At 36.4% G+C, this 23,241-nt stretch overlaps 1 protein-coding gene across 1 annotated transcript in view; it reads left to right on the top strand.

Moving 5' to 3' along the window:
• Nucleotides 1–23,241, top strand: part of LOC136029426 (sortilin-related receptor-like) — a 127,054-nt gene that overhangs the window by 8,980 nt on the left and 94,833 nt on the right. Inside the window, exons 2-4 of the mRNA XM_065707808.1 lie at nt 1,786–2,019; nt 17,598–17,759; nt 19,728–19,973. Of these exons, the coding sequence (XP_065563880.1) occupies nt 1,786–2,019; nt 17,598–17,759; nt 19,728–19,973 (642 nt within the window). The remainder of the gene's footprint in view (nt 1–1,785; nt 2,020–17,597; nt 17,760–19,727; nt 19,974–23,241) is intronic.

A 23,241-nucleotide genomic window follows, 5' to 3' on the forward strand; every position in this document is an offset into this window, starting at 1 on the left:
ATTGAGTGCGGTGCACTAAAAAAGGACAGCGGAAGGGAGATGAGTGGCTCTTACAATTTTTATCTTTGGACAGGGACACTGGAACAGGGCCCCAGGGAGGAGAACTAACATCATCTACTGGTGGTGCATGGGCAAAACTACAATATTTGTTATTACAAGCTAAAACTGGACAAAGCTCTTACATGGTCAAAACTGCACTTAACGGAACCACAACTACCTGAAATAAAATTACGACATATATGTAAAAATTTGCAACGATTATGAGAAAAATGTTTGCATATCACATTTTTTTTGTTGGAGCTTTTTTGCCGGAACTTAGTTGATGCACTTGGTTGAAAATCACTGAGCTCATTTTTTCGAGTGTAATTTGCCTTAACTCTATTTTCGAAAACACGTTTTTGCTGGAGCTTGGTTGAAGAAAAAAGTGTTCAAATACACAATTGTCTCCTAATTGGCAAGAACCTGCCAAGATCATATTAGCACATTTTAGTTTGTTGTCAGAAGTGACAGTCTTATTATGCAGGCTATTCACCTTCTTAATATCCAAACGTTTTTGGGCATCTGTAATGTGGTAATCAAGGTTATCATAATAATTAGGCTGTATCAAGTGTGGATTGAGGTCAATGAAAATTTCCGGATTTATGGCACTTGTTGTGACAGGTATCACTGGATTTAATCCTCTAAGTCCTTCATCAATATTCATAGGGTTTATGGAGATTGCACTTTTTTATGGTCAGAGATGAAAGTATTATTCTCCTCATTCAAAATGGAATTATATGTAGGTTGATTTGCTAGATCGATTTGGTGAATTGTCAAAAATTTAGAGATGAAAGTTAATGCATCAGTTAACTTTTCTTGTAAAACCAAGATTTTGGTAATGTCTGGTTGTAAGATGGGGGGGGGGGTGTAGGGACAGTGTCAGTTTGAACTGATTTATCAATGCTACAGTCAATTGTTTGGCAAAATGCATTTGTTTTCCCTTCAGAACAGCCTCGGCGCTGGGGAGGGGCAAGGGAAATTGTAGGATCACACAAACTAGTACCAGCCTTGTTAGAAACGATTGGTTCTTCAGTCAATAGAAGAAACTGGCTGAGCGGAGTGTCTGGAAAATGTTTAGGGCTGCTGAGATCACTTAGAATGATAAGAATCCTTCTTCTTTCACTAGGGGTATGTGGTGTCCGAGAAGTTCCGGATGGGGGAATAGAAAGCACTGGAGAAGAAGTACAATTTACCTTAGACGTAGTAGAGCAATCTAGGCACATCCAGGAGTTATTCTAACTAGTGATTTCTATCCTAGCACACTTTTCAGTCCCTGCATGGAACCAAGAACTGCAATTAACACATTTGACTGGGTTCGAAGTAACCCGTAATCTGCATTTAGGACAAAATTGTTTTGATTTCGTCATTTGGTCTTGCAACACAGGTTTAAGCCTTACTTAATTGAAAGGTCTTAATATGTCTTTAACAGGTCAGAGACTGAAGAGAGACTAAAGTTTATAATATCAAGTTTATAAGGTAAAGGTCCTAGTGGGAAATGTTGTAATATTGAGTGTCATTTTTTTTTTATGGGGGAACTGTCCTTTGGACTGATTCTGTGGATAAAGGCCCCTCCCCCCGTTTGCAGATTGGTCTATGAACTAAAGGTAGATACAACCAAAAGTTTAAGTAGAATTTTACCAGGAGTGTGGGAATAGTTTGACTTTGATCAATATTTAATAGCCCTAATATTTGTATTTCCATGCAATTTCTTGGTGATTTAAATTGCTCTATTCTTCTTTTTTCCAGTTTCTTCTGAATGATACCCATTTCTTGCTGACAGTTCATTGGTCTGGTGAGAACACTAAAGTCATTGTGTGCCATGCTAAAGACCCAACAGCTTACAAAAATCAGACATCATCTATTTATATATCTTATGACAATGGAAAACACTTTGAAAAGAAGGATGACTTGTTTCTGCTTGAAGATAATTCTCCTGCACTGATTTCCAGCTTTCATAATCATCCAAAGTTTTCAAGCCATGTGAGTATAATGCCTTCTTCCAATATATATTCTATCAGGTGTTCTAAATTAAATGAAATTAACATTGTTTCCTATTCCACCAAAGGATAAACTTATCAAGGAGCTCATTACTGAAAATAAACTAAAATAAAACATATTACAAAAGTTTCCCTTCCAAATCACAATATCTCTTGTTCTCTTCTCTTATTGCCAGACCACCAAATAAGTTGCAACCAAACAACCAATTAAAACCTTTTCTTTATATTCGGTCTCCCAAATCTATAACAAAATCCCTTCATTTTGTATTCTATAACTATTTTACTGCAATATTTCTGGTAATAATGCTGTTATCGTAATAACTAATTCAAAAACTCTCAGATCTATAAGCTCTCACAATTCCAAACCAAATGATCAACAACTGCCTCATAGGCTTTGTTGAATATTTAAACAAGATGAGGCTGTGATGGTATGAGTTTAGTTCTATCAAACAGTTTGTGGTAACGAACTGTTACATGGTAAGGAGCAACCTGGCTCAGTAGTAACCAAAACTCTAAAAAATTGAACCAATAGTTACACCAAAAGAGTCGCATTTTAATGCTGATTTTAAATATATAAGTTTCATCAAGTTCAGTCTTACTCATCAAAAGTTATGAACCTGAGAAAATTTTCCTTATTTTAGAAAATAGGGGAAAACACCCCCTAAAAGTCAAAGAATCTTAACGAAAATCATACCATGGCATTCAGCATATCAGAGAACCCCACTATAGAAGTTTTAAGCTCCTATCTACAAAAATGTGGATATTCGTATTTTTTGCTAGAAGACAAGTCATGGGTGTTTTTTTTTCAGGGGTGATCGTATCGCCCCAGTGGTCCTAGAATGTTACAAGAAGGCTCATTCTAACGGAATTAAAAGTTCTAGTGCCCTTTTTAAGTGATCAAAAAACTGGAGTGCCCCAAGGCCCCCTCCCATGCTCATTTTCCCCCCAAAGTCACCAAATCAAAATTCTGAGATAGCCATTTTATTCACCATAGTCGATAAACCTAATAACAATGTCTTTGGGGACGACTTACTCCTCACAGTCGTCCTGAGAGGGGCTGCAAGTTACAAAATTTGGCCATCGTTTACATATAGTAATGGTTATTGGGAAGTGTACAGACGTTTTCAGGGGGATTTTTTTTTGGTTTGGGAAGGGAGAGAAGAAGTTGAGGGGGGTATGTGGGAAGATCTTTCCACGGAGGAATTTGTCATGGGGGAAGAGAATTTCAATGAAGGGGCGCAGGATTTTGTAGCATTATTTAAAAAAACAGTGAAAAAATAAATATGAAAAGTTTTTTCAACTGAAAGTAAGAAACAGCATTAAAACTTAAAACGAACAGAAACTATTACGCATATGAGGGGTTCACCTCTTCGTAATACTTCGCTCTTTACGCTAAAGTATTTTTAGTAATTTCAACTATTTATTCTATGGCCTTTGTGATTCAATGGTCATTCTTAAACAATTGGGGCAATATATAAGCTTTACTTTAAAGAGCGAGGTATTGACGAGGGGGTGAACCCCCTTATATACGTAATAAAAACATACGAATATAGAAGTTCGTTACGTAAGTTAAATCGTAAGTTATGTATATTTTTTACTAATGAAAATTTTTGTAAAAAATTAAAAGTTCTAGTTGCCTTTTTCAGTAATCAAAAAATTGGAGGACAACTAGGCCTCCTCCCCCGCTCCTTTTTCTGAAAACTCTTCGGATTAAAACTATGAAAAAGCCATTTAACCAAAAATAAAAATAACATGCAAATTTTGTTTTAATTATTTATGCGTGGAGAGCCAAAATCTAAACATGCATTAATTCAAAAACATTCAGAAATTAATAAAAAAAAAACAAGTTTTTCTTAACTGAAAGTAAGGAGCGACATTAAAACTTAAAACGAACAGAAATTACTCCATATATGAAAGGGGCGTTTCCTCCTCAACGCACCACTCTTTACGCTAAAGTTTTCTACTGTTTTAAAAAGTAGAGTTAAAAAGTAGGGTGTTGAGGAGGAAAACCCTCTTTCATATACGGAGTAATTTATGTTCGTTTGAAGTTTTAATGTTGCTCCTTACTTTCAGTCAAGAAAAACTTGTTTTTTTATGTAATTTCAGCAAAGGAACATGGCTAATTTCCTGACTTCCCTATTAAGCAAGTAACATTGTTTTGTTAAATTTTAGATATTGGTGAGTGGCTTGTTTTTGAAATTAGGTTGTTTTTTTTTTTGCTTTTAAAATTTTCGATTCTGTTAAACATGATTCAATCTGTTATTGGTTTTTCTGCATTGTTTAGTTATTTTCTTTTCTTTTTAATTTTGGATTTTTATTTAGTTTTCCTTTTTGCTTTCAGTGTTGCTTCTTTTTATAATTTTATCTTTATCCGGTTTTTTGTTTGCACTTTTGTAATTTTCTTTCTTATGTGGTTGTCCTTCTGAAGTATTTGTCTCGTTTCGTCCTGGGCTGACACTCCCCTTCCCCCCACAAAAATATCTCCCTGGAAAGCCCTTTCACTTGCAAAATTGAGCAGACACAAAGAGTGTACAAAAAGATACCTCAAAATAGTCATCAGATGCCCTAAGGGTTAACAAAAGGACCAGATATCAAAAATGGTTATTGGGCAGGGGCTGTGGTCTTTTCATTTGCATGTTTGCTCAGAAAGTGTGACATATTTTCTCAATACTTTTTCTAATGTGCTGAAGAAGGGAAATGGTTTTCCTAACAAAACAATTGTCTTTCTGCTTCCAGTATTTTCGTTGGTCTTATTGAAGTTCCATCCTCGACTTTCTTTTCTTTGTTTTTTTTTTTTTTTTTTTATTCCTTGTTTACTTAAACTATTGCTTGCTTGTTTGGAATAAGGTGTTCTATCCATTTTCACATTTTTGCTAAGAAAATGTGATGAACTGTTTGATTCCATTCATTTGTTGTTGTTTTTTTTTCAATTTTGGTGCTGAAAAAGGCTTGTTAAATATCATTAAAAAAATCCGACATCTGTTCATTTTGTCACCCCTTATCTGACTGCCATTTCAAGGTGCTCATTTTATAATGAGTACCTGAATATTGATCGTTCTTAGAAACGCTATGTCAAAGCGTGTAGTCATTAAAGTAGACTCTTGTGTAGAACCGGCAACAGACACTTTCTAATTTTTAGAGACCTCCAGTTCAACCCCTCCTTACCTGGTAAACTAACAGACATTCTTCTAGCAGTACTCCCAGATGGACATAGACATAGACATTGTATTAGACATAGACATTTTTTATTTTCATCCAAAACGTATAAATTAAACAAAGAATTTACCATTAACGGCCACTCTTAAGACAGAAGAGTCCTGACTGTGGCCGCAATTCTAACCACCATGATCTGCTAAATCATTTCCTCAAATGATTTTGAAGAAAAAAATCCTTGGGGGGGGGGGTAAAAAAACAAAATAATTAATATTAAATACTAAATAAATAAATACTCTTTCCGCTTATCACACTTCTCTCCTTTTTAAAAAATGGAATTTAACCATTCTCTTGAATGATGCCAGACTTACTGCCGCTCTGGCCAATTCTGGAAGGTCGTTCCAGACGCTGACACCTATGTTCCTGAGAACAAATCCTGCTCTCGTTGTATTTCTTCTCTCGTGAGTCAAATCCTCCGAATTTCGGGTAAAATAAGGGTGATAAAACGAGTTAGTTTTAAAAAAAATCATAAAAGTACTCAGGGCTTACCTTATTTACACTTTGAAAAACAAAAATCACTAGCTGGTAATCGTGTAGCTTGCCTATGTTCAAAATATCGTTCTTTCTAAAACACTCCGCAGTATTCTGACAGTTTTGAAATTCTCCTATCAGACTCAGTGCTTTGTTTTGTATTATTTGAGTTCTTTTATAATTCATCACGAAATTGCTTGCCCAAACAGAACAACCGTACGTGATGTAGGGGTGCACAATAGCACTGTATAACAATTTGACAACTTCTACAGGGAACACTTTTTTCAGCCTCCTCATCACTCCCAATCCTCTAGCTGCTTTTGCCGACACTATTTCACCATGCTTCTTCCAAGACAAATTACAATCAATATAAAATCCGAGATATTTACAAAAAAACACCTGTGTTATGCCAACACCGTTATAAAGCACATTTTCAAGAAGCTCAGGTACACCAGTTCTACTAAACACCATAAAATTTGTTTTTCTTGGATTTACTGAAAGTGAGCTTAGAGCTGTAAAAACATGAAGCCGACTAAGGACGTGGTTCGCTTTTTGCATAACCTCTTTTGAAGTCCGGGTAAACACTGTGATAGCTGTATCATCGGCGAAAGAGGTTAAAACTGAATCATTTAGATAAAATCAAAGAGTATCCACATATACCAAGAAGAGTAACGGGCCAAGGACTGATCCTTGGGGAACACCACAATTTATAGGCATAGCTACACTAGATATATCACTCATCACCACCTTCATTGATCTTCCACACAGATAAGACCGAAACCAACTTTATGCTGTATCTTTAATTCCAAGGTTCCGCAGTCTTTTCAGTAGAAATTCAAAATCCACAGTGTCAAACGCCTTCTTCAAATCAATAAAAATAGTTAGAGGGATCAAATTATTTTCTAACGCACTATTTACACAATATAAAAGGCGATGAACGGCAGAATGACCTTTTCTAAAACCAAACTGCAAATCTGACAAAAACCCAAGCAAATTCATGTACTCGTATATTTTCTTATCCACTACTTTTTCATAAATTTTTGAGAAGAGCGGTAGAATGGATATTGGTCTCCAGTTGGAAATATCTCTTTTATCGCCTCCTTTATGGAGGAGTATAACTTTTGCCCGCTTTAGTTCGTCAGGAAACACACCTTTTTGAATAGATAAATTGACTAGATTTAATATCACAGGTAAGAGATACGCAGCAACTGCTTTAATGTTTAGGCCATCAACACCAGCTGCATTAGATTTGATCGATTTCACTGCTTGGGTAATGTCATCAATAGTACATTCGGTAAAGTAAAATGAGTGATGAGGACCACGGTTATCGTCAAACTCCTCAGTATCTAGCTGTCCGCTTTGATCTTTTGCCTCTTGGTTTATTTGCGATCCTATTTTGGTAAAAAACTTACAAAACTCTTCACTAACTTCTTGCCTCCCACTCACAGTTCTTTCACCTATGGCTAACTGTTCAGTTGATGCTGAATCCTTACCATTGCCGAGAACGCTTTTAATAGTCAGCCAGGTCCCTCCAATGTCTCCTTTCTGCGATTTTAATTTCTCTCCGAAATACTCCCTCATTGCAGCTCGACGTGCAAAATTCACCCTATTTCTTGCCTTTCTGTACTCTTCCCAACTGTCATCACTCTCACAATTGAGATAATCTGAGAATAGTTGGTCTCTCTTCTTCATCATTTCCAGTATCTCTTCTGTAATCCATGGCTTCCGCGGTTGGTTTTTCTTCTTAGTTGCAGTTTTTAATGGGCAACACTGATCATAGACGGGAGACAACATACTCATAAATTTATCAAAAGCAGTCGAGGGGTCTTCTTTCTCCGCCATGACTTCTTGCCATGATACTGTGCTGATTTCCTCTTTAAATTTCCTGAGATTTTCAGCTTTCATCATTCTGAATTGAAACTCAGTAGTGGTTTTATGTTTACAGCCAAATCTTTTAATGGTGCGAAATAATGGTAGATGGTCCGACCCAGGGTGTAAGACAACGTCAGCACAGCACTCCACAATTGCAGCCGAAGAAAGGAAGATATTGTCAATCAGGGTTGCCGAATGATCTGTTATCCTAGTTGGGATTGAAACTGCGGGACAAAGGTTATGTGAAAGCATAAGGTTAAAAAAATCAAGGTTTACTCCTTCTAGATTTAAAAGATCAAAGTTAAAATCGCCTAAAAAAATACATTGGAGGTTAGTACTTGGCATGCTTTGAAGAAATCCATCGAATTCTCCAAAAAAATCATCTGGGTTTGCGCTGGGCGGCCGGTAAACCAAAGAAATGATGAACTTTCTATTTTTCTCTAACTCTATCTCTATTGATAAAGTTTCGAGCTTACCTTCATTCCAGAGAGTTAAATCATCTCGAATTACGTAATCCAAAGAATTTGCTAGCAGAAAAGTCAAACCTCCTCCTCTCATTGAACTCCTTGATTTTGATACAAGTTTATAGCCTGGAAAAAAATTTGACGAGAGGAAAGTGTCTTCAGTTACGAACGACTCGCGAATCCCTAATATTTCTACCTTATTTTTATAAAGATCTATCAGACGGGCGACCTCTGGTGGTTCGAATTCAGATGACAATTCCACTGAGCCATAGTCAAAGACTCAGATTGCCCAGGCATTTCAATATCACTTAACCGAATATATTTGCTACTCCGCAGCGGCTTAAATGGATGACCCACAAAATCATTCGCTACCGATAACGACAAAACATCTTCAATACGAAACGGCGCACTTTGCAACAAGTCCAAACGGGACTGCTGCATATCATTATTTACTTAAACAGCCATTCATAATATAGTACAGACCGCATTTGACGGTAAGGAAATATACAGAAGAGGGATAACGAAAAAACAAAAAGATTCTAAACTCCAACTAGAAAAAGAAAAAAAATGAACGGAAATGAAAACGATTATCACTATCACTGATATTACAGAAGATCATCGATACCCCAAATACGCTGAATGGGACTAACACTAGACTGTCGCACAAAAACTCTCCCCTGATCTGACCATACACATCGGTTTCCAAATTTATCTCTGGCAGCATTCAGTAACTCGCGCTTTTTCTTTGTGAGATTTTCAGATACAAAAATTCCACTATTTGCAAGATTATCCTTTCCTTTGAAAACGGCGCTAGCAATGTCCTTAGAACGAAATTTCACGAGCACGGGAGCCACCTTGTCCGGTCTTTGTGAGTTACTAGAACCCAGACGGAACCAATGAACACTCACAACATCGGAATTTGCGATACTAGACAGGCCCATTTGGTCACGTATGATTTGATTAATAGCTGGATTTAGATTTTGCAATGGGTTCTGTTTCACACCGTTAAATAAGAGAGAATCTAGCTTAGCTTCCTGCTCATAATCGTCAACTTTCGCCTCTAGTTGAGTTACCCTGTTCTCAAGGATTTCAATAGCATGCAAGTATATTTTGAGCTGTTTGATGTTAAACTTTGGGCTAAATTCTATAATGATCGCATCGTGTATTTTTGAAACCATGGTCTCTGTCGGAAACTTGGCAGTACTAGCCGCTGGAGTTGACCCGGTCGATTTCAGTTTTTCGGCTATTTTCTTTTCAATTGTCTCTGATAAATTTTTCTTTGTAGCGAGCAAATCCTGCTCGGTAGCATTAACAAGACAAGATGGAATATCCTTTTGTGACAACGATCATCGGTTTACCTGTATGCACAATAGTGGCTTTACAAGTAATATTGATCATGTGGTGACCAACTTCCCACTTATGGAAAATATAAGAATTGGCCCCGACCAAACCAGTAGAAATCATATAGGTATATCTTTCAGTGCCACTTTTCAGTCTGCTACCACATGCGCGGCTAACAAACACTTTATCAAATCTGAGCAGAAAAAACTGACATGGTGCTACATCATACACACTTGTGAAAAAATTCTGAGTAAAATTGAAGTGCCCTACCAGCTACTTCTGCACAGTGTTTAAGATCCAATCGCTTTAAATATTTACTGTGAGGGAATATGCCATGCCCTGAAAACCTCAGAAAAGCTAGCCATCCCTTGTCATAAGTTCCATTTCGGTTCTCTAAAACCTGGTTGGGACAAGGGTCTTCTAGTCAAACAAGCAAAAAAAGTGCCGAGTTATGGTGCAATATCTGGTAGGAATCTGGTGAGTCAAGATCAGGAGTGGTTTTCCAACTGTTTGGAGCACAAAGAAGGATTGCCTAAATCTGACTAAAATTTTAAAAGCAAAGAAGCTGATAAAGTTTCAAAGTGGGCCTAAAAAAATTCTAAAGTGAAATGGAAGTTCTCTTCAGAGATTCCAGACCAGTGGAAAAACGTGCTCATTTGACATTTCGTAATAAGAATGGTTAAGGCATTACTCTACAATATTTGATTCCATAGACTGAATGCTTGAGCAGGACTATGTTAAATGTAACGAGAAACTGGAAACCTTATTGGCTTACATGACTTAAATCCCGCCTGTCCTTGAGGGTTGTTATATACAGGTTGATGTTATATGAGGGTTGATATTCTTATATACACTTCTATCTTCTGCGAGGTGGAGAAGGTGCGGTTGGCTGGGCAACGAGAAATTGTCGTTCCATCTCTTTGGGGGGCGTCCTCTAGGTCGAGAACCATGTACCTGGCCTTCAAAGCCTATCTGAAGGAGACGAGTTTCATTCATGTACTAGCCACCTAAGTTGCTGCAGTTTCATTCTGTCGAAGATGGTGAGTTCAATATTGAGATTACAGAAAAGCTTGATCTTGGAAACTCTATCATGATAAGTGATAACAGAAATATGTTGCAGTGATTTTGTTTTGAAAGCAGCAGGATGATACTTATCATCTGTTTTTTAGAGTTCAGGATTCACAGGCACAAATGGTGATATGGTTGATAAGCGAGTTTTATAGCCTCAATTTAAGCATTGTCGTTAAGTTTTTGTTCCTCTAGATGGGCATCAGACTTTTAAAATTGGAATTTGGAAGTACCAGAAGTCTCTTGGTATCTTTGGAGTGGCTATTGTTAGAGGTAAGCTACCGAGGTAGGTAAACTCGTTAGCCCCCTCTTTATCATCATGTTCAAGCTGGAGGCTGGAGTTTACCTGAGAATCAGGTTTGCGTGAACAGTGCATGACTACCTTTTTCGAGGTGTTGATGGTCATCCCAATGAGGTTGGTTGTCTTGTAAATGATGTCAGTTCAAGATTAGATGTCATGGAGGGACTCAGCAATTAGGGCTATTTCGTCAGCATAAGCAAGTTTGTCTATCATTACTCCTCCTATGAGGGTGCCAGGTGGTCTATCAGTTACTGCAGGTAGAAAGAGACGGAAGAGCTCCTGTGATGGCAAGCAAAATTCTAGAACGCTGGTTGACCTTCTCTCCAAACGAGGTCAAAGGCCTGTTAAAAATGTACGAAGAGCTGATAGATACTGTGATCTCGTGGAAGCAGCCCCTTTCATTTTTGAAGTAATTTCTGTTCGTTTTATGTTTTAATGTCACTCCTTACTTTAAGTTAAAAAACACTTGTTTTTATGGCACTTGGTATTAACCAAGTGACATATAGCAGTCGCCAATTCTGTCGGTCTGTGTCGGTCTGTCGGTCCCGGTTTTGCTACTTTAGGCACTTCCAGGTAAGCTAGGACGATGAAATTTGGCAAGCGTATCAGGGACCGGACCAGATTAAATTAGAAATAGTCGTTTTCCCGATTTGACCATCTGGGGGGGGGAGTGGGGGCCCGGTTAATTCGCAAAAAATAGAAAAAATGAAGTATTTTTAACTTATCAGCGGGTATTTGGATCTTAATGAAATTTAATGCTTGGAATGATATTGTGTCTTAGAGCTTTTATTTTAAATCGCGACCGGATCTGATGACATTGGGGGGAGTTGGAGGGAGAAAACCTAAAGTCCCGGTTCTGCTACTTTAGGCACTTCCAGGTAAGCTAGGACGATGAAATTTGGCAAGCGTATCAGGGACCGAACCAGATTAAATTAGAAATAGTCGTTTTCCCGATTTGACCATCTGGGGGGGGGGAGTAGGGGCCAGTTAATTCGGAAAAATAGAAAAAATGAAGTATTTTTAACTTATGAGCGGGTGATTGGATCTTAATGAAATTTGATGTTTGGAATGATATTGTGTCTCAGAGCTCTTATTTTAAATCCCGACTGGGTCTGGCGACATTGGGGGGAGTTGGAGGGGGGAAACCTAAAATCTTGGAAAACACTTAGAGTAGAGGGATCGGGATGAAACTTGATGGGAAAAATAAGCGCAAGTCCTAGATACATGATTGACATTATCGGAACTTATTTGCTCTCTTAGGGGTAGTTGGGGGGGGGGGGAGTAAGTCTTAAAAATTAGAAAAATGAGGTATTTTCAACTTACGAACGGGTGATCGGATCTCAATGAAATTTGATGTTTAGAAGGATATCGTGTCTTAGAGCTCTTATTTTAAATCCCGACCGGATCAAACGTAATTGGGGGGGGGGGCAGTTGGGGGGACCGGAAATCTTAGAAAATACTTAAAGCGGTGAAATCAGGATGAAACTGGATGGGAAGAATAGAAACCTGTCTAAGATACGTGACTGACATAACTGGACCGGGTCTGCTCTCTTTGGTGGAATTGAGAGGGGGGAGGTAATTTTGAAAATTGAGGTATTTGTAACTTACGAAAGGGTGACCAGATCTTAATGAAATTTGATATTTAGAAGGATCTTGTGCTATAAAGTTCTAATTTCAAATTCCGACCAGATCCTGTGACATTCGGGGGAGTTGGAAGGGCAGATCCGCTCTCTTTGGGGGAGTGGGGGCGAGGGTTAATTCTGAAAGATTATAAAAATGAGGTATTTCATTAGGTTCTTTAGGATTCTTTAGGTTCTGACCTTCTCACAAGTACCAAATGAGCTCTTGGCTCTTGGCTCTTCCAACTCGTACCATATGAGCTCTCGGCTCTTCCGACCTCGTCACAAGTGCCATATGAGCTCTTAGCTCTTGTTATTTAATTTAATTTCTGAACGTTTTTGAATCAATGCATGTTTTGATTTATGCTCTCCGCAGATGAATAATTAAAACGAAATTTGCCTATTTTTTTTTTTTGGCTAAATGGTTTTCTCATAGTTTTGATCGAATGATTTTGAGGAAAAAAAGAAGCGGGGATGGAGGTCTAGTTGCCCTCCGATTTTTGGTTACTTAAAAAGGCAACTAGAACTTTTAATTTTTTATGAATGTTTTTATTAGTAAGATTATTAGTAAAAATAAATTTTATTAGTTAAAGATATACGCAACTTACAAATTAGCTTACGTAAAGAAACTTCTGTATTCTCCTATTTTTATTACATATATGAGGGGGTTCACCCCCTCGTCAGTACCTCACTCTTCACGCTAAGGCTTAAATTTTGTCCCAATTTCTTAAGAATGACCCCTGAATAACAAAAGCCGTAGAATAAATAGTTGAAATTTCTGAAAATACTTTAACGTAAAGAGCAAGGTATTAGGAGGAGGTGAGCCCCTCATATGCGTAATAATTTCTGTTCCTTTTAACAGAAATTATTATGGAATATTTACAGGAATTAATATTTACAAGAAAATAATAACAGGAATATTCTGTTCCTTTCAGTTGAAAAACTTTGTCATATTTATTTTTTCATTGTTTTTTTAAATAATGCTAGAAAATCCTGCGCTCCCTTCATGGAAATTTTCTTCCCCCATGACAAATTCCTCCATGAAAAGTTCCCCCAACATATCCTCCTCTTCTCAACCCCTGCCCCCAACCAAATGAAAACGCCCCAGAAAACGTCTGTACACTTCCCAATAACCATTACTATATGTAAGCACTGGTCAGTGTTAGTAACTTGTAGCCCCTCCCACGGGGACTGTGGGGGAGTAGGTCATCCCAAAAGGCATAGTTGTAAGGATTTTCGACTACGCTGAATAAAATGGCTATCTCAGAATTTTGATCCGGTGAGTTTGGGAAAATAATTATTGTGTTACGGGGGCCTAGGCGCCCTTCGATTTTTTGGTCACTTAAAAAGGGAACTAGAATTTTTCATTTCCGTTAGAATGAACCCTCTCGCAACATTCTAGGACCACTGGGTCGATACGATAACCTCTGGAAAAAAAACAAACAAAAAAACAAACAAATAAACACGCATCCGTGATCTGCCTTCTGACAGAAAATACAAAATTCCACATTTTTAAACAGTTCGTGGTAACGAACTGTAGTAAGGAGCGACCAGGCTCAATAGTAACCAAAATTCTAAAAAAAATTTGAATTTTGATACCAATAGTTATATCAAAAGAATGGCATTTTAATGCTAATTTTAAATATATAAGCTTCATCAAGATTAGTCTTACCCATCAACAGTTACGCGCCTGAAAATATTTGCCTCATTTTAGAAAATAGGGGGAAACACCCCCTAAAAGTCAAACGATCTTAACGAAAATCACACCATCAGATTCAGCGTATCAGAGAACCTTGTTGTAGAAGTTTCAAGCCCCAATCTATAAAAAATGTGGAATTTCGCATTTTTTGCCAGAAGACAAATCACGGATGCGTTTTTATTTGTTTTTTTCCCAGGGGTGATCGTATCGACTCAGTGGTCCTATAATGTCGCGAAAGGGCCCATTCTAACAGAAATGATAAGTTCTAGTACCCTTTTTAAGTGACCAAAAAATTGGAGGGCACCTAGGCCCCCTCCCACGGTCATTTTTCCCCAAAGTCACCGGATCAAAATTCCGAGATAGCCATTTTATTCACCATAGTCGAAAAACCCAATAACTATGTCTTTGGGGACGACTTACTCCCCCGCAGTCCCCGTGGGAGGGGCGGCAAGTTACAATCTTTGACCTGTGTGTGCATACAGTAATGGTTACTAAGAAGTGTACAGACGTTTTCAGGGGGATTTTTTTGGTTCGGGGGGATATTTGAGGGGGGAGGGTTACCGGGGAGGATCTTTCCATGAGGAACTTCTCATGGCGGAAGAGACTTTCAATGGAGGGGACGCAGGATTTTCTAGCATTATTAAAAAAAAAAAAAAACAATGAAAAAATAAACATGAAAAGATTTTTCTACTGAAAGTGAGAAGCAGTATTAAAGCTTAAAACGAACAGAAATTATTACGCATATGAGGGGTCTACCTCGTAATACCTCGCTCTTTACGCTAAAGCATTTTTAGTAATTTCAACTATTTATTCTACGGCCTTTGTGATTCAGGGGTCATTCTTAAGGAATTGGGACAAAATTTAAGCTTTAGTATCAAGAGCGAGGTATCAACGAGGGGTGAGCCCCCTCATATACGCAATAAAAACATACGAATATTGAAGTTCGCTACGTAATTTAATTCGTAAGTTACGTATATTTTTTATTTACGAAAACGTTCGTAAAAATTGTAAGTTAAAGTTGCCTTTTTAAGTAATCAAAAAATAGGAGGGCAACTAGGCCTCCTCCCTCGCTCCTTTTTTCTCAAAATCTTCCGATGAAAACTGTGAAAAAGCCATTTAGCCTCAAAAAATTAATATGCAAATTTTGTTTTAATTATCTATATGTGGAGAGCCAAGATCAAACCATGCATTAATTCAAAGACGTCCAGAAATTAAACAAAAAAAAAGTTTTTTAAAATGAAAGTAAGGAGCGACATTAAAACTTAAAACGAACAGAAATTACCCCGTATATGAAAGGGGCTTTTCCTCCTCAACGCCCCGCTCTTTACGCTAAAGTTTGACTCTTTCTCTTAACTCTACATTTTAAAACAGTAAAAAACTTTAGCGTAAAGAGCGGGGCGTTGAAGAGAAAAAGCCCCTTTCATATACGGAGTAATTTCTGATCGTTTTAAGTTTTAATGTCGCTCCTTACTTTCACTTAAAAAAACTTTTTTTTTTGTTTAATTGTAGATAGGAGCTTGAAACTACAGTAGGATTCTCTGATATGCTGAATCTGGTGCTGTAAATTTCGTTAAGGTTCTATGATTTTTACGGGTTGTTTCCTCCTCACCTGTGCTTCCAAACTTAAGTCTCTAGATCGCACACGAAAAATGCAGGATCAAAAATCCGTCGGCAATCCTTCAATTCGTCGCAATCCAAGTTTCTACCACCAGTCACGATCCGGTAGGGCAACGGGGTTCTGCTCCGCCTCAAGGTTTGTCGCTTGACCTAAATTTCTTGACTTGTCTAGTTCTTCAGCGTACCGCATTATTAGGTATTTTGTATATTTACATCTACCTAGCTCCAAATACTTTTTACAAAGGCGCTGTCTATGTGTGGTAACACTTTTAAGATATATACCTCGCTTTGATTTAATTTTCCCCATGATTTCGGCTTTATGTGCACAACTTTACTGAAGGCTCCTGACTATTTCTTATTTCTAGGTTTCTTCTTTGCATTGAAATAATTTATGAAAATTTCACACTCTATTAACAAGCAGCTGATTATACCAGCTTGTCATTTTGGTCTCTAGGGGGTATTATCGGCGATCTGAAAAGATTCTTTCTGGCAACCGACTTGTAAAAATTTCAGGTAGCCGAAAATATTCTATGGGACTGTTAGAAAACCGGAAAATAAATCGAAAAATGGTTCCAACCATCTTACAGGTTATTGTCTTCTGCTCATGATAGTACCGATTTTGTTCTAAAAGCAATATCCTTTATCGAGTACACTTGTGAAAAAGACCTAGACATTTTCTAAGATTTCTAAGCAATTAGAGGAAATAGGGCAAAATCCTTTCAAACATTTTGTAGCATCTTCAAGAATTTATGGTCTGATATTAAAAGCGGCATCTTCCGCCAATGAATACTTGAGTACTTTTTAAATTTAAATTTTCAATTTAACATGGGATTTTCGAGTTCCATCAGTTCACTTAATCACGGCCTTAAAATATTTTTCCATGACCTGATGATATTTGCAAATCTGATTGACCATTGGCTTATTTGGTTTAACCACTTGGTATTCGGGGATGGCTCCTGAGCATATTGCTCAGATGCACCCTAAGATGACTTTTGTAACTAGTTTAGCAGCACGGCTAGTCAGACTGATATTTATATCAGTACTGATAGTAGTTGTCACAGGCTTTGATAAGGAAACTTTTTTTAAAGTACCAAATACCTTTGTCATATCTAAAGACTGTAGTTATAACGTGCACAGATTAAAACATGGAAAGGTACCTAGTCTCGACGGCATTTGTCTGGATAAACTACAGCATGGAAATGACGTCCTGCTTGAACATATCTACCTTCTGTGCCAGATTTGTGTCAGAGGTATTCTCCCCAGCTCATTCTGTATATTGAGCGCGGATATTTCATCTGCATTCAGTTATGCAGTCTGATGTTTTCCTGGAATTACTTGAGTAGGGTATGAATGCTCACGTCGTAGCACTTTTGTTTTTCTAATACTCGGCCAGTTTTATGAAAGTTGGACTGATAGGGGATCACCCGAGCAGACCGATTAGGCTTATTCTAGACCCATCTATTAATATCTTGAAAAAAAACGGAAGCATAGGAAACTTGCGGAAGAACAATTGCCTCAAAAAGAGAACCTAAAATATTATAGCGATAGATACCACATAGTACCACATATACATAGATATAGTACATATAGTACATAGATACCACATTAATGAACCAGATGCCTTTTAAATTTTATCTTGAATGTTTAACATTAAGCATCAACTTTGATGTCAAGTGCAATAAGGTATCCATAGATAAATAAGAGTATTAGAAACTGGAAAGGAAATACTCTGTCGCTAATTAGTTCAGCTCAGAATATTACAATTGAAGAGAAAATATTGACATTTTTCAACACTAATACAAAGGCATCTATCTTTAAGCTTACTAGAAAGGAAGTTAAAGTTCTTAAATAAACAACTTTTAGAACAATTGATTCCATGTTCTTTCTTTTTTTTAGTATGTATTTGTTGATGCAAAGCATCGTGTCCTGTTCACAACAAAAGACTTTGCACGAAGTGTCAACAGGCATCAGTTAGATTTTTCCCCAGGAGATATCAGTTTTGATCCTCAAAGACCTAGCACAATATTAGTCTATGACAGCGTGGACAGATTTCGCCGGGTAAGTGTTATCTGATGTATATCTGAGAAAGGCAAAGAAAAACTCTCTGCTTCTTTTTAACTATTATTTTAAGCATAACTTAAACATAACCGCAAAAGCTGGAAGAGAGCAATAGGAGCAGATGAACCCCTCTTAATTTGCATAATTTCTTTACATTTTAAGTTTTAGTGTTGTACTTGACTTTCATTAGAAATAAACGTATTTTCCTATGAAAATCCTCAAGGATCTTCACTGTTATCTTGTAAGAAGTTTTTAAAAATAATGAAAGTCGGATTTTTGGGCTATAGAACATGGGTTCATGAATTGTCTGACCAGTCGCTTATCCACTTAATAGGTTTAGTTGGCTCTAGTGTTAAAAAGAATGATTGGGCATGGATTTGCTGCATTCTCAAAACAAACTTTTTCCCACTGTTTTTAACTTTTTTTTTATGTTACTTACCACAGTTTTTGAATTTTATCTCTTCTGGTATCCACTGATAGATATAGTGATAACAGAATCTAAAGACTCCTCCCATGGTTACCTATTAACGATAATGTTTTTGTTTTGTTTTTAGAACATGGCGATTACTCCATGCATAGTGTATAAGACGGAAAAAGGCAGGGGCAACGATAATTTACGACAACGTAAATATTTAATGTAAATTTGCCGTAATTTTACGTTATTGTGCTTATAAGATAGTCTTATCTAATCGCCATTCTACCGCATTACCTTATAATTGAGATTGTGATATTGAATTTAATCTTATTGAAAAACTCAATTATAAAGCAAACGTCTTGAGATACTCTGCTCTTTAAGAATTCCAATTGGTGCTTCAAAAAAAAAAAAATAACTTTGTAGTTGCAATGTTTATTTGTTGCTTTTAAGCAGCCAACTAATAATTTTAAACGTTTAGTGACCAATTAGATTACGTCATTAAGACAAGTAAGGGGAGAACTAGTAATTCATGGTGGCATATTTTAAGTAAAAAGTTACCTGTGCTAATAGCTGGAACTCTAAAAAACGGGATTTTCTAACATCATGCACATTGAAAAAATTTGCTTTATGATGACTCAAAGTATACAAAAACAATTATGCCTAAAGATACCCATCAAAAGTTATTAGCACAAAAACATTTGTATAATTTTATGAAAAACTAAGAAAACATTTCTCGATTCATCTCCCCAAAAGAGAGCCAAACTTGATGGAAATTGCACCATAAAACATGCTACTACACACAGAAGCACAATATTATAGATTTTGTAAAAAAAAAAAAAAAAAAAAAAAAAAAAATCCTTGTTTAATTGTTTCTTTTTTACTGCCTAATTTTTGTGAAATATAGGAAGAGGACTCGTTTGAATGGACATTCCAAGATAACCTTTTTTTAACAACAAAAGGAACCGTAATGCAGAGAAATGCTTATTTCTACTATTTTTTGCTAAAAAAAGTGCTTTGGCCCAACTAGAGATATCTCTAAATTAGGGGGGGGGGGGGTTCTAGATGCCTAAAAATGTGCATTTTTTAATTTCTTTAGATTCTTCAGATCAAACATGGAGGGGGGGGGGTACCCGCTTCATACCATCCCTTTGGTTGGAAAAATATATTTGGACTAGGCATGCAGTATAAATAGAAAGAGACTTATAATTCCTATCTTGCCACATAAAAATGTGAAATAAAAGATCACATTCACATCTTTATCTTGAGTTTAGACCGAACAAAAGCACTTTTTTAAGTTTTGACTCCCACGTCTACCAGAGAGTATTGCCAAGAAATTTCTAGGGGTAGTGGGTAATTTTGTTTTACCGAGGTTTGAAAGGGAATATTTCTGATTTTCCTCTTTCGATAGGTTTGTAAATGTTTTGTTGTTTCTCAACAGGGGCCATTTCTCCTATAAGCCCTCCCTGATGGAACCTCCTATCCCTTGGGTAAAGATCTGATCTCTTTCAAGGGTTTGACCGCTGTTATTTATTTGTGTTATATATATTTTTCAGCTTTATGTAAGCACCACCTTTGGTGAAGAGTGGTCAATTGTCAAGGAGTTTGTTCGATCGTTTTTTGTTGATTCAATATCGGTACCTTCTGTATTGTATGTATCTCATGAAACTCCAGGTAGTGATCATGTGGTTCTGTCATCAGAATCCTATTTCCAAAGTGATGATTCGAAGATAGTTGTCACAAATGTAGAAGACTTTGAGTTAAAGGAAGATATTCTGTTCGTCACCAGGAGAACAAACAAGGTAAATTTCATTTGTTATCTTTTATATTCCAATTTAGTTTTAAGAGCTTTTTCATGAATGGGTCCAAATTAGGTTGAAAATTGTCAATAAGCGTAGTACCGATAGAAAGGTAGTCATCAAAGTCCAATGGTGTGCACGCTTAGATAAACATCAATGTATAGGTAGAAATAATTATTGACCTATCATAAATTGCTCCATGTTTTCTGATTGGTTCAAAATGATGATTGCTAAAAATTAATTTATAGCTAACCCAATGTGTGAGTAGGACTTGGGAAAAGAAAAAGGAATTAGGTATTGCTGCTTGGCATTTTCTGAGTGGCTAAGTAGTGATTGTTTATGACATAAAGCTTTGTGATGAGGTGCCAAACGTTACTGTTTGTGTGCCAAGTAGTTCAGTATATGGGTAATGTAGGAGTGACTAAGGGGGTTTGGACTTCCTGATGTCTGGGTATAATTTGAAAACGACACAGTTAAATTAAAAGCAAAGTTTAAAAAAAAGTATGTTAAAAACAAGTAAGGAGCAATATTAAAACTTAAACGAGGAGAAATTATTCTGTGCATGAGGGGCGTTGCTCCCTTTTTGAAATGTCCTTTTTGTCCTTTTCTTTTATTGAAAATGTCCAAAAACGAGCACTTAGAATTGTAAATGATGAAGGGAAGGTTCCATATCATTATCTACTTGGTTAGTTCAAGCTCTCCACGTTGGCCGAGAGAAGAAACCTTCTATGCCTTCGTTTCGGTACCAAGACCCCGCCTGTTCCCTGATTACGTTCCGTCATCCCGAACCCTACCTTCCCGCTCGCGACAGACATCCCATATAAAATTCCCCCCAAAAAAAAACCAAACTGACTCCCATCCCCGCTATACATGAAAAATATAGGAAGAGTTTTGTTCCGAGTTTTGTTGGGTTATATAATAGCCAGGAAAATTAGTAATTAATTTTATTGGTATGTATTTAGTTTTTCTTTTTGACTTTGTAATTAAGTGTTGACTCTTTTATGTTTAACTTGAACATCAAGTTCTTTCGATTATATATATATATATATATATATATATATATATATATATATATATATATATATATATATATATATATATATATATATATATATATATATATATATATATATATATATATATATATATATATATATATATATATATATATATATATATATATATATATATATATATATATATATATATATATATATATATATATATATATATATATATATATATATATATATATGTAAGCGTGAAATTCGGCAACCATGCTGTGATAGAAATATTTAAAATAAAATTCTATTCTATTCTGAAACCCCTGCTCAAACACAAGGACCGTTGGTATGAAGTAAGAAGCCTATTTAAACCACTATAATGCTTTTCATGGTTTAGTAGCTGCCCTCCTCCTAATCCTACCGCCTTTACCCTGAAGTTTGACTTTTTGTCTCAATTTTGTAAGAACAACTGCTTAAACAAAATATTACACTATAAAACTTTAGTGTTAAGAGCGGGGGTTCAGAAGAGAGCAGCCCCCTTCATATGGGGAACTATTTCTAATCATTTCGTGATTTCACTCCATACTGTTTTTTTTTAGGAATTTTTTTTTGATTTTTCTAAAAAAAATAACTATGAAAGCGTTTTATAATAATATTAAGTAGTGTTTATACAACATCAAGTTGTATTTAACCTCTTAGAAAGGCTATACCAATATAAATGTTTAGTATACTGGAGTCACATTTTTCATTCTGTCGAAATGCAAATATAGAGAGACTATAAGGTTTACAGAAAAGATTAACGCGCAATGTACTATAGTTCAGTTTTACTTTAATAAAGATTAATAATTGCAAAATTAAGCAATTGCACATGCCTAAAAGATTAGTTTTGGACTTTTCAAAAGATTAATATAAAATAAAATTATAACAACAAATTAGCTGGAGGAGCAAATTAACCAATAGACCAAAAACATTCTATACAAAAGAGCAGTAAATTACAAACAGAGAACAACCCCCCTCACTTTAGGAAGAGTGAAAAACTGCAGGAAGAAGTAGTATCCATTCATAAGGAGATTACATAATTTCAAACTGAAAACTAAGACGGAGAATAAAAAACAGAGCCTTGGCTGATTTATCTATTAACAGTTCATTTATTAAAAGAAATGTAAAATTAAATCAAACAGTTCGGGGTAGCGAACTGTAAGTAAGGAGTGACCCGGCTCAGTAGTCCAAAAAAGAGGGAAACAACACTTAAAAGTCATAGAATCTTCATGTAAATCACACCATCAGATTCAGCGTATCAGAGAACCCTACTGTGTAGGTTTCAATGTCATATGTGCAAGAATGTAGAATTTTGTATTTTTTGCCGGAAGAAACATCACGGATGCGTGTTTATTTGTTTTTTGTTGTTGTTCCCCCCCCCAGGGTTGATCGTATTGAACCAGTGGTCCTATAATATCCAGAGAGGGCTCATTCGAACGGAAATTATAAGTTCTAGTGCTCTTTTTAAGGGACCAAAAAATTGGAGAACAACTAGGCCCCCATCCACGCTAATTTTTTCAAAGTCACCCAATAAAAATTCTGAAATAGCCATTTGGTTCAGTATAATCGAAAAACCTAATAACGATGTCTTTGAGGATGACTTAATCCCACCCAGTCCCCGGGGGATGGGCTGCAAGTTATGAGCTTTGCCCATTGTTTACATATAGTATTGGTTATTGGGAAGTATACAGCCGTTTTCAGGGGTATTTTTATGGTGGGGGTAGGGGTGGGGGAGTTGGCTACGTGGGTGGGTCTTTCCAAGGAGGAATTTTTCACGGAGAAAAAGAATTTTCCATGAGGGAGGCACCGGATCTCCCAGCATTATTTAGAAAACGATCAGAAATTAAATATAAAAAAAAACAATTTTTTTAACTGAAAGTAAGGAGCAACATTAAAGCTTGAAACGAACAGAAATTATTACGTATATGAAGGGGTCCGTCCCATTGTCAATATCTTGTTCTTTACGCTAAAGTTTTTTTTTAGTACTCTAAAAAAAGATATTTATTCTAATTAAAAGGCCTTTGTAATGAAGGGGTCACTCTTAATGAATATGAAAAAATTTCGAACTTTAGCGTAAAAAGCGAGGTATTGACGATGGGGAAAATCACCTCATATGCGTAATAATTTCTGTTCGTTTAAAGTTTTAATGTTGCTCCTTTAATTGAAAAAAACTTTTGTTATAATTTAATACAGAAAAAGGTCCAAACAAATCCCTGACAGCTTGTTAA

Source organism: Artemia franciscana, chromosome 7 (genome assembly GCF_032884065.1).
Source record: "Artemia franciscana chromosome 7, ASM3288406v1, whole genome shotgun sequence".
In the NCBI taxonomy this organism is placed as follows: Eukaryota; Metazoa; Arthropoda; class Branchiopoda; order Anostraca; family Artemiidae; genus Artemia; species Artemia franciscana.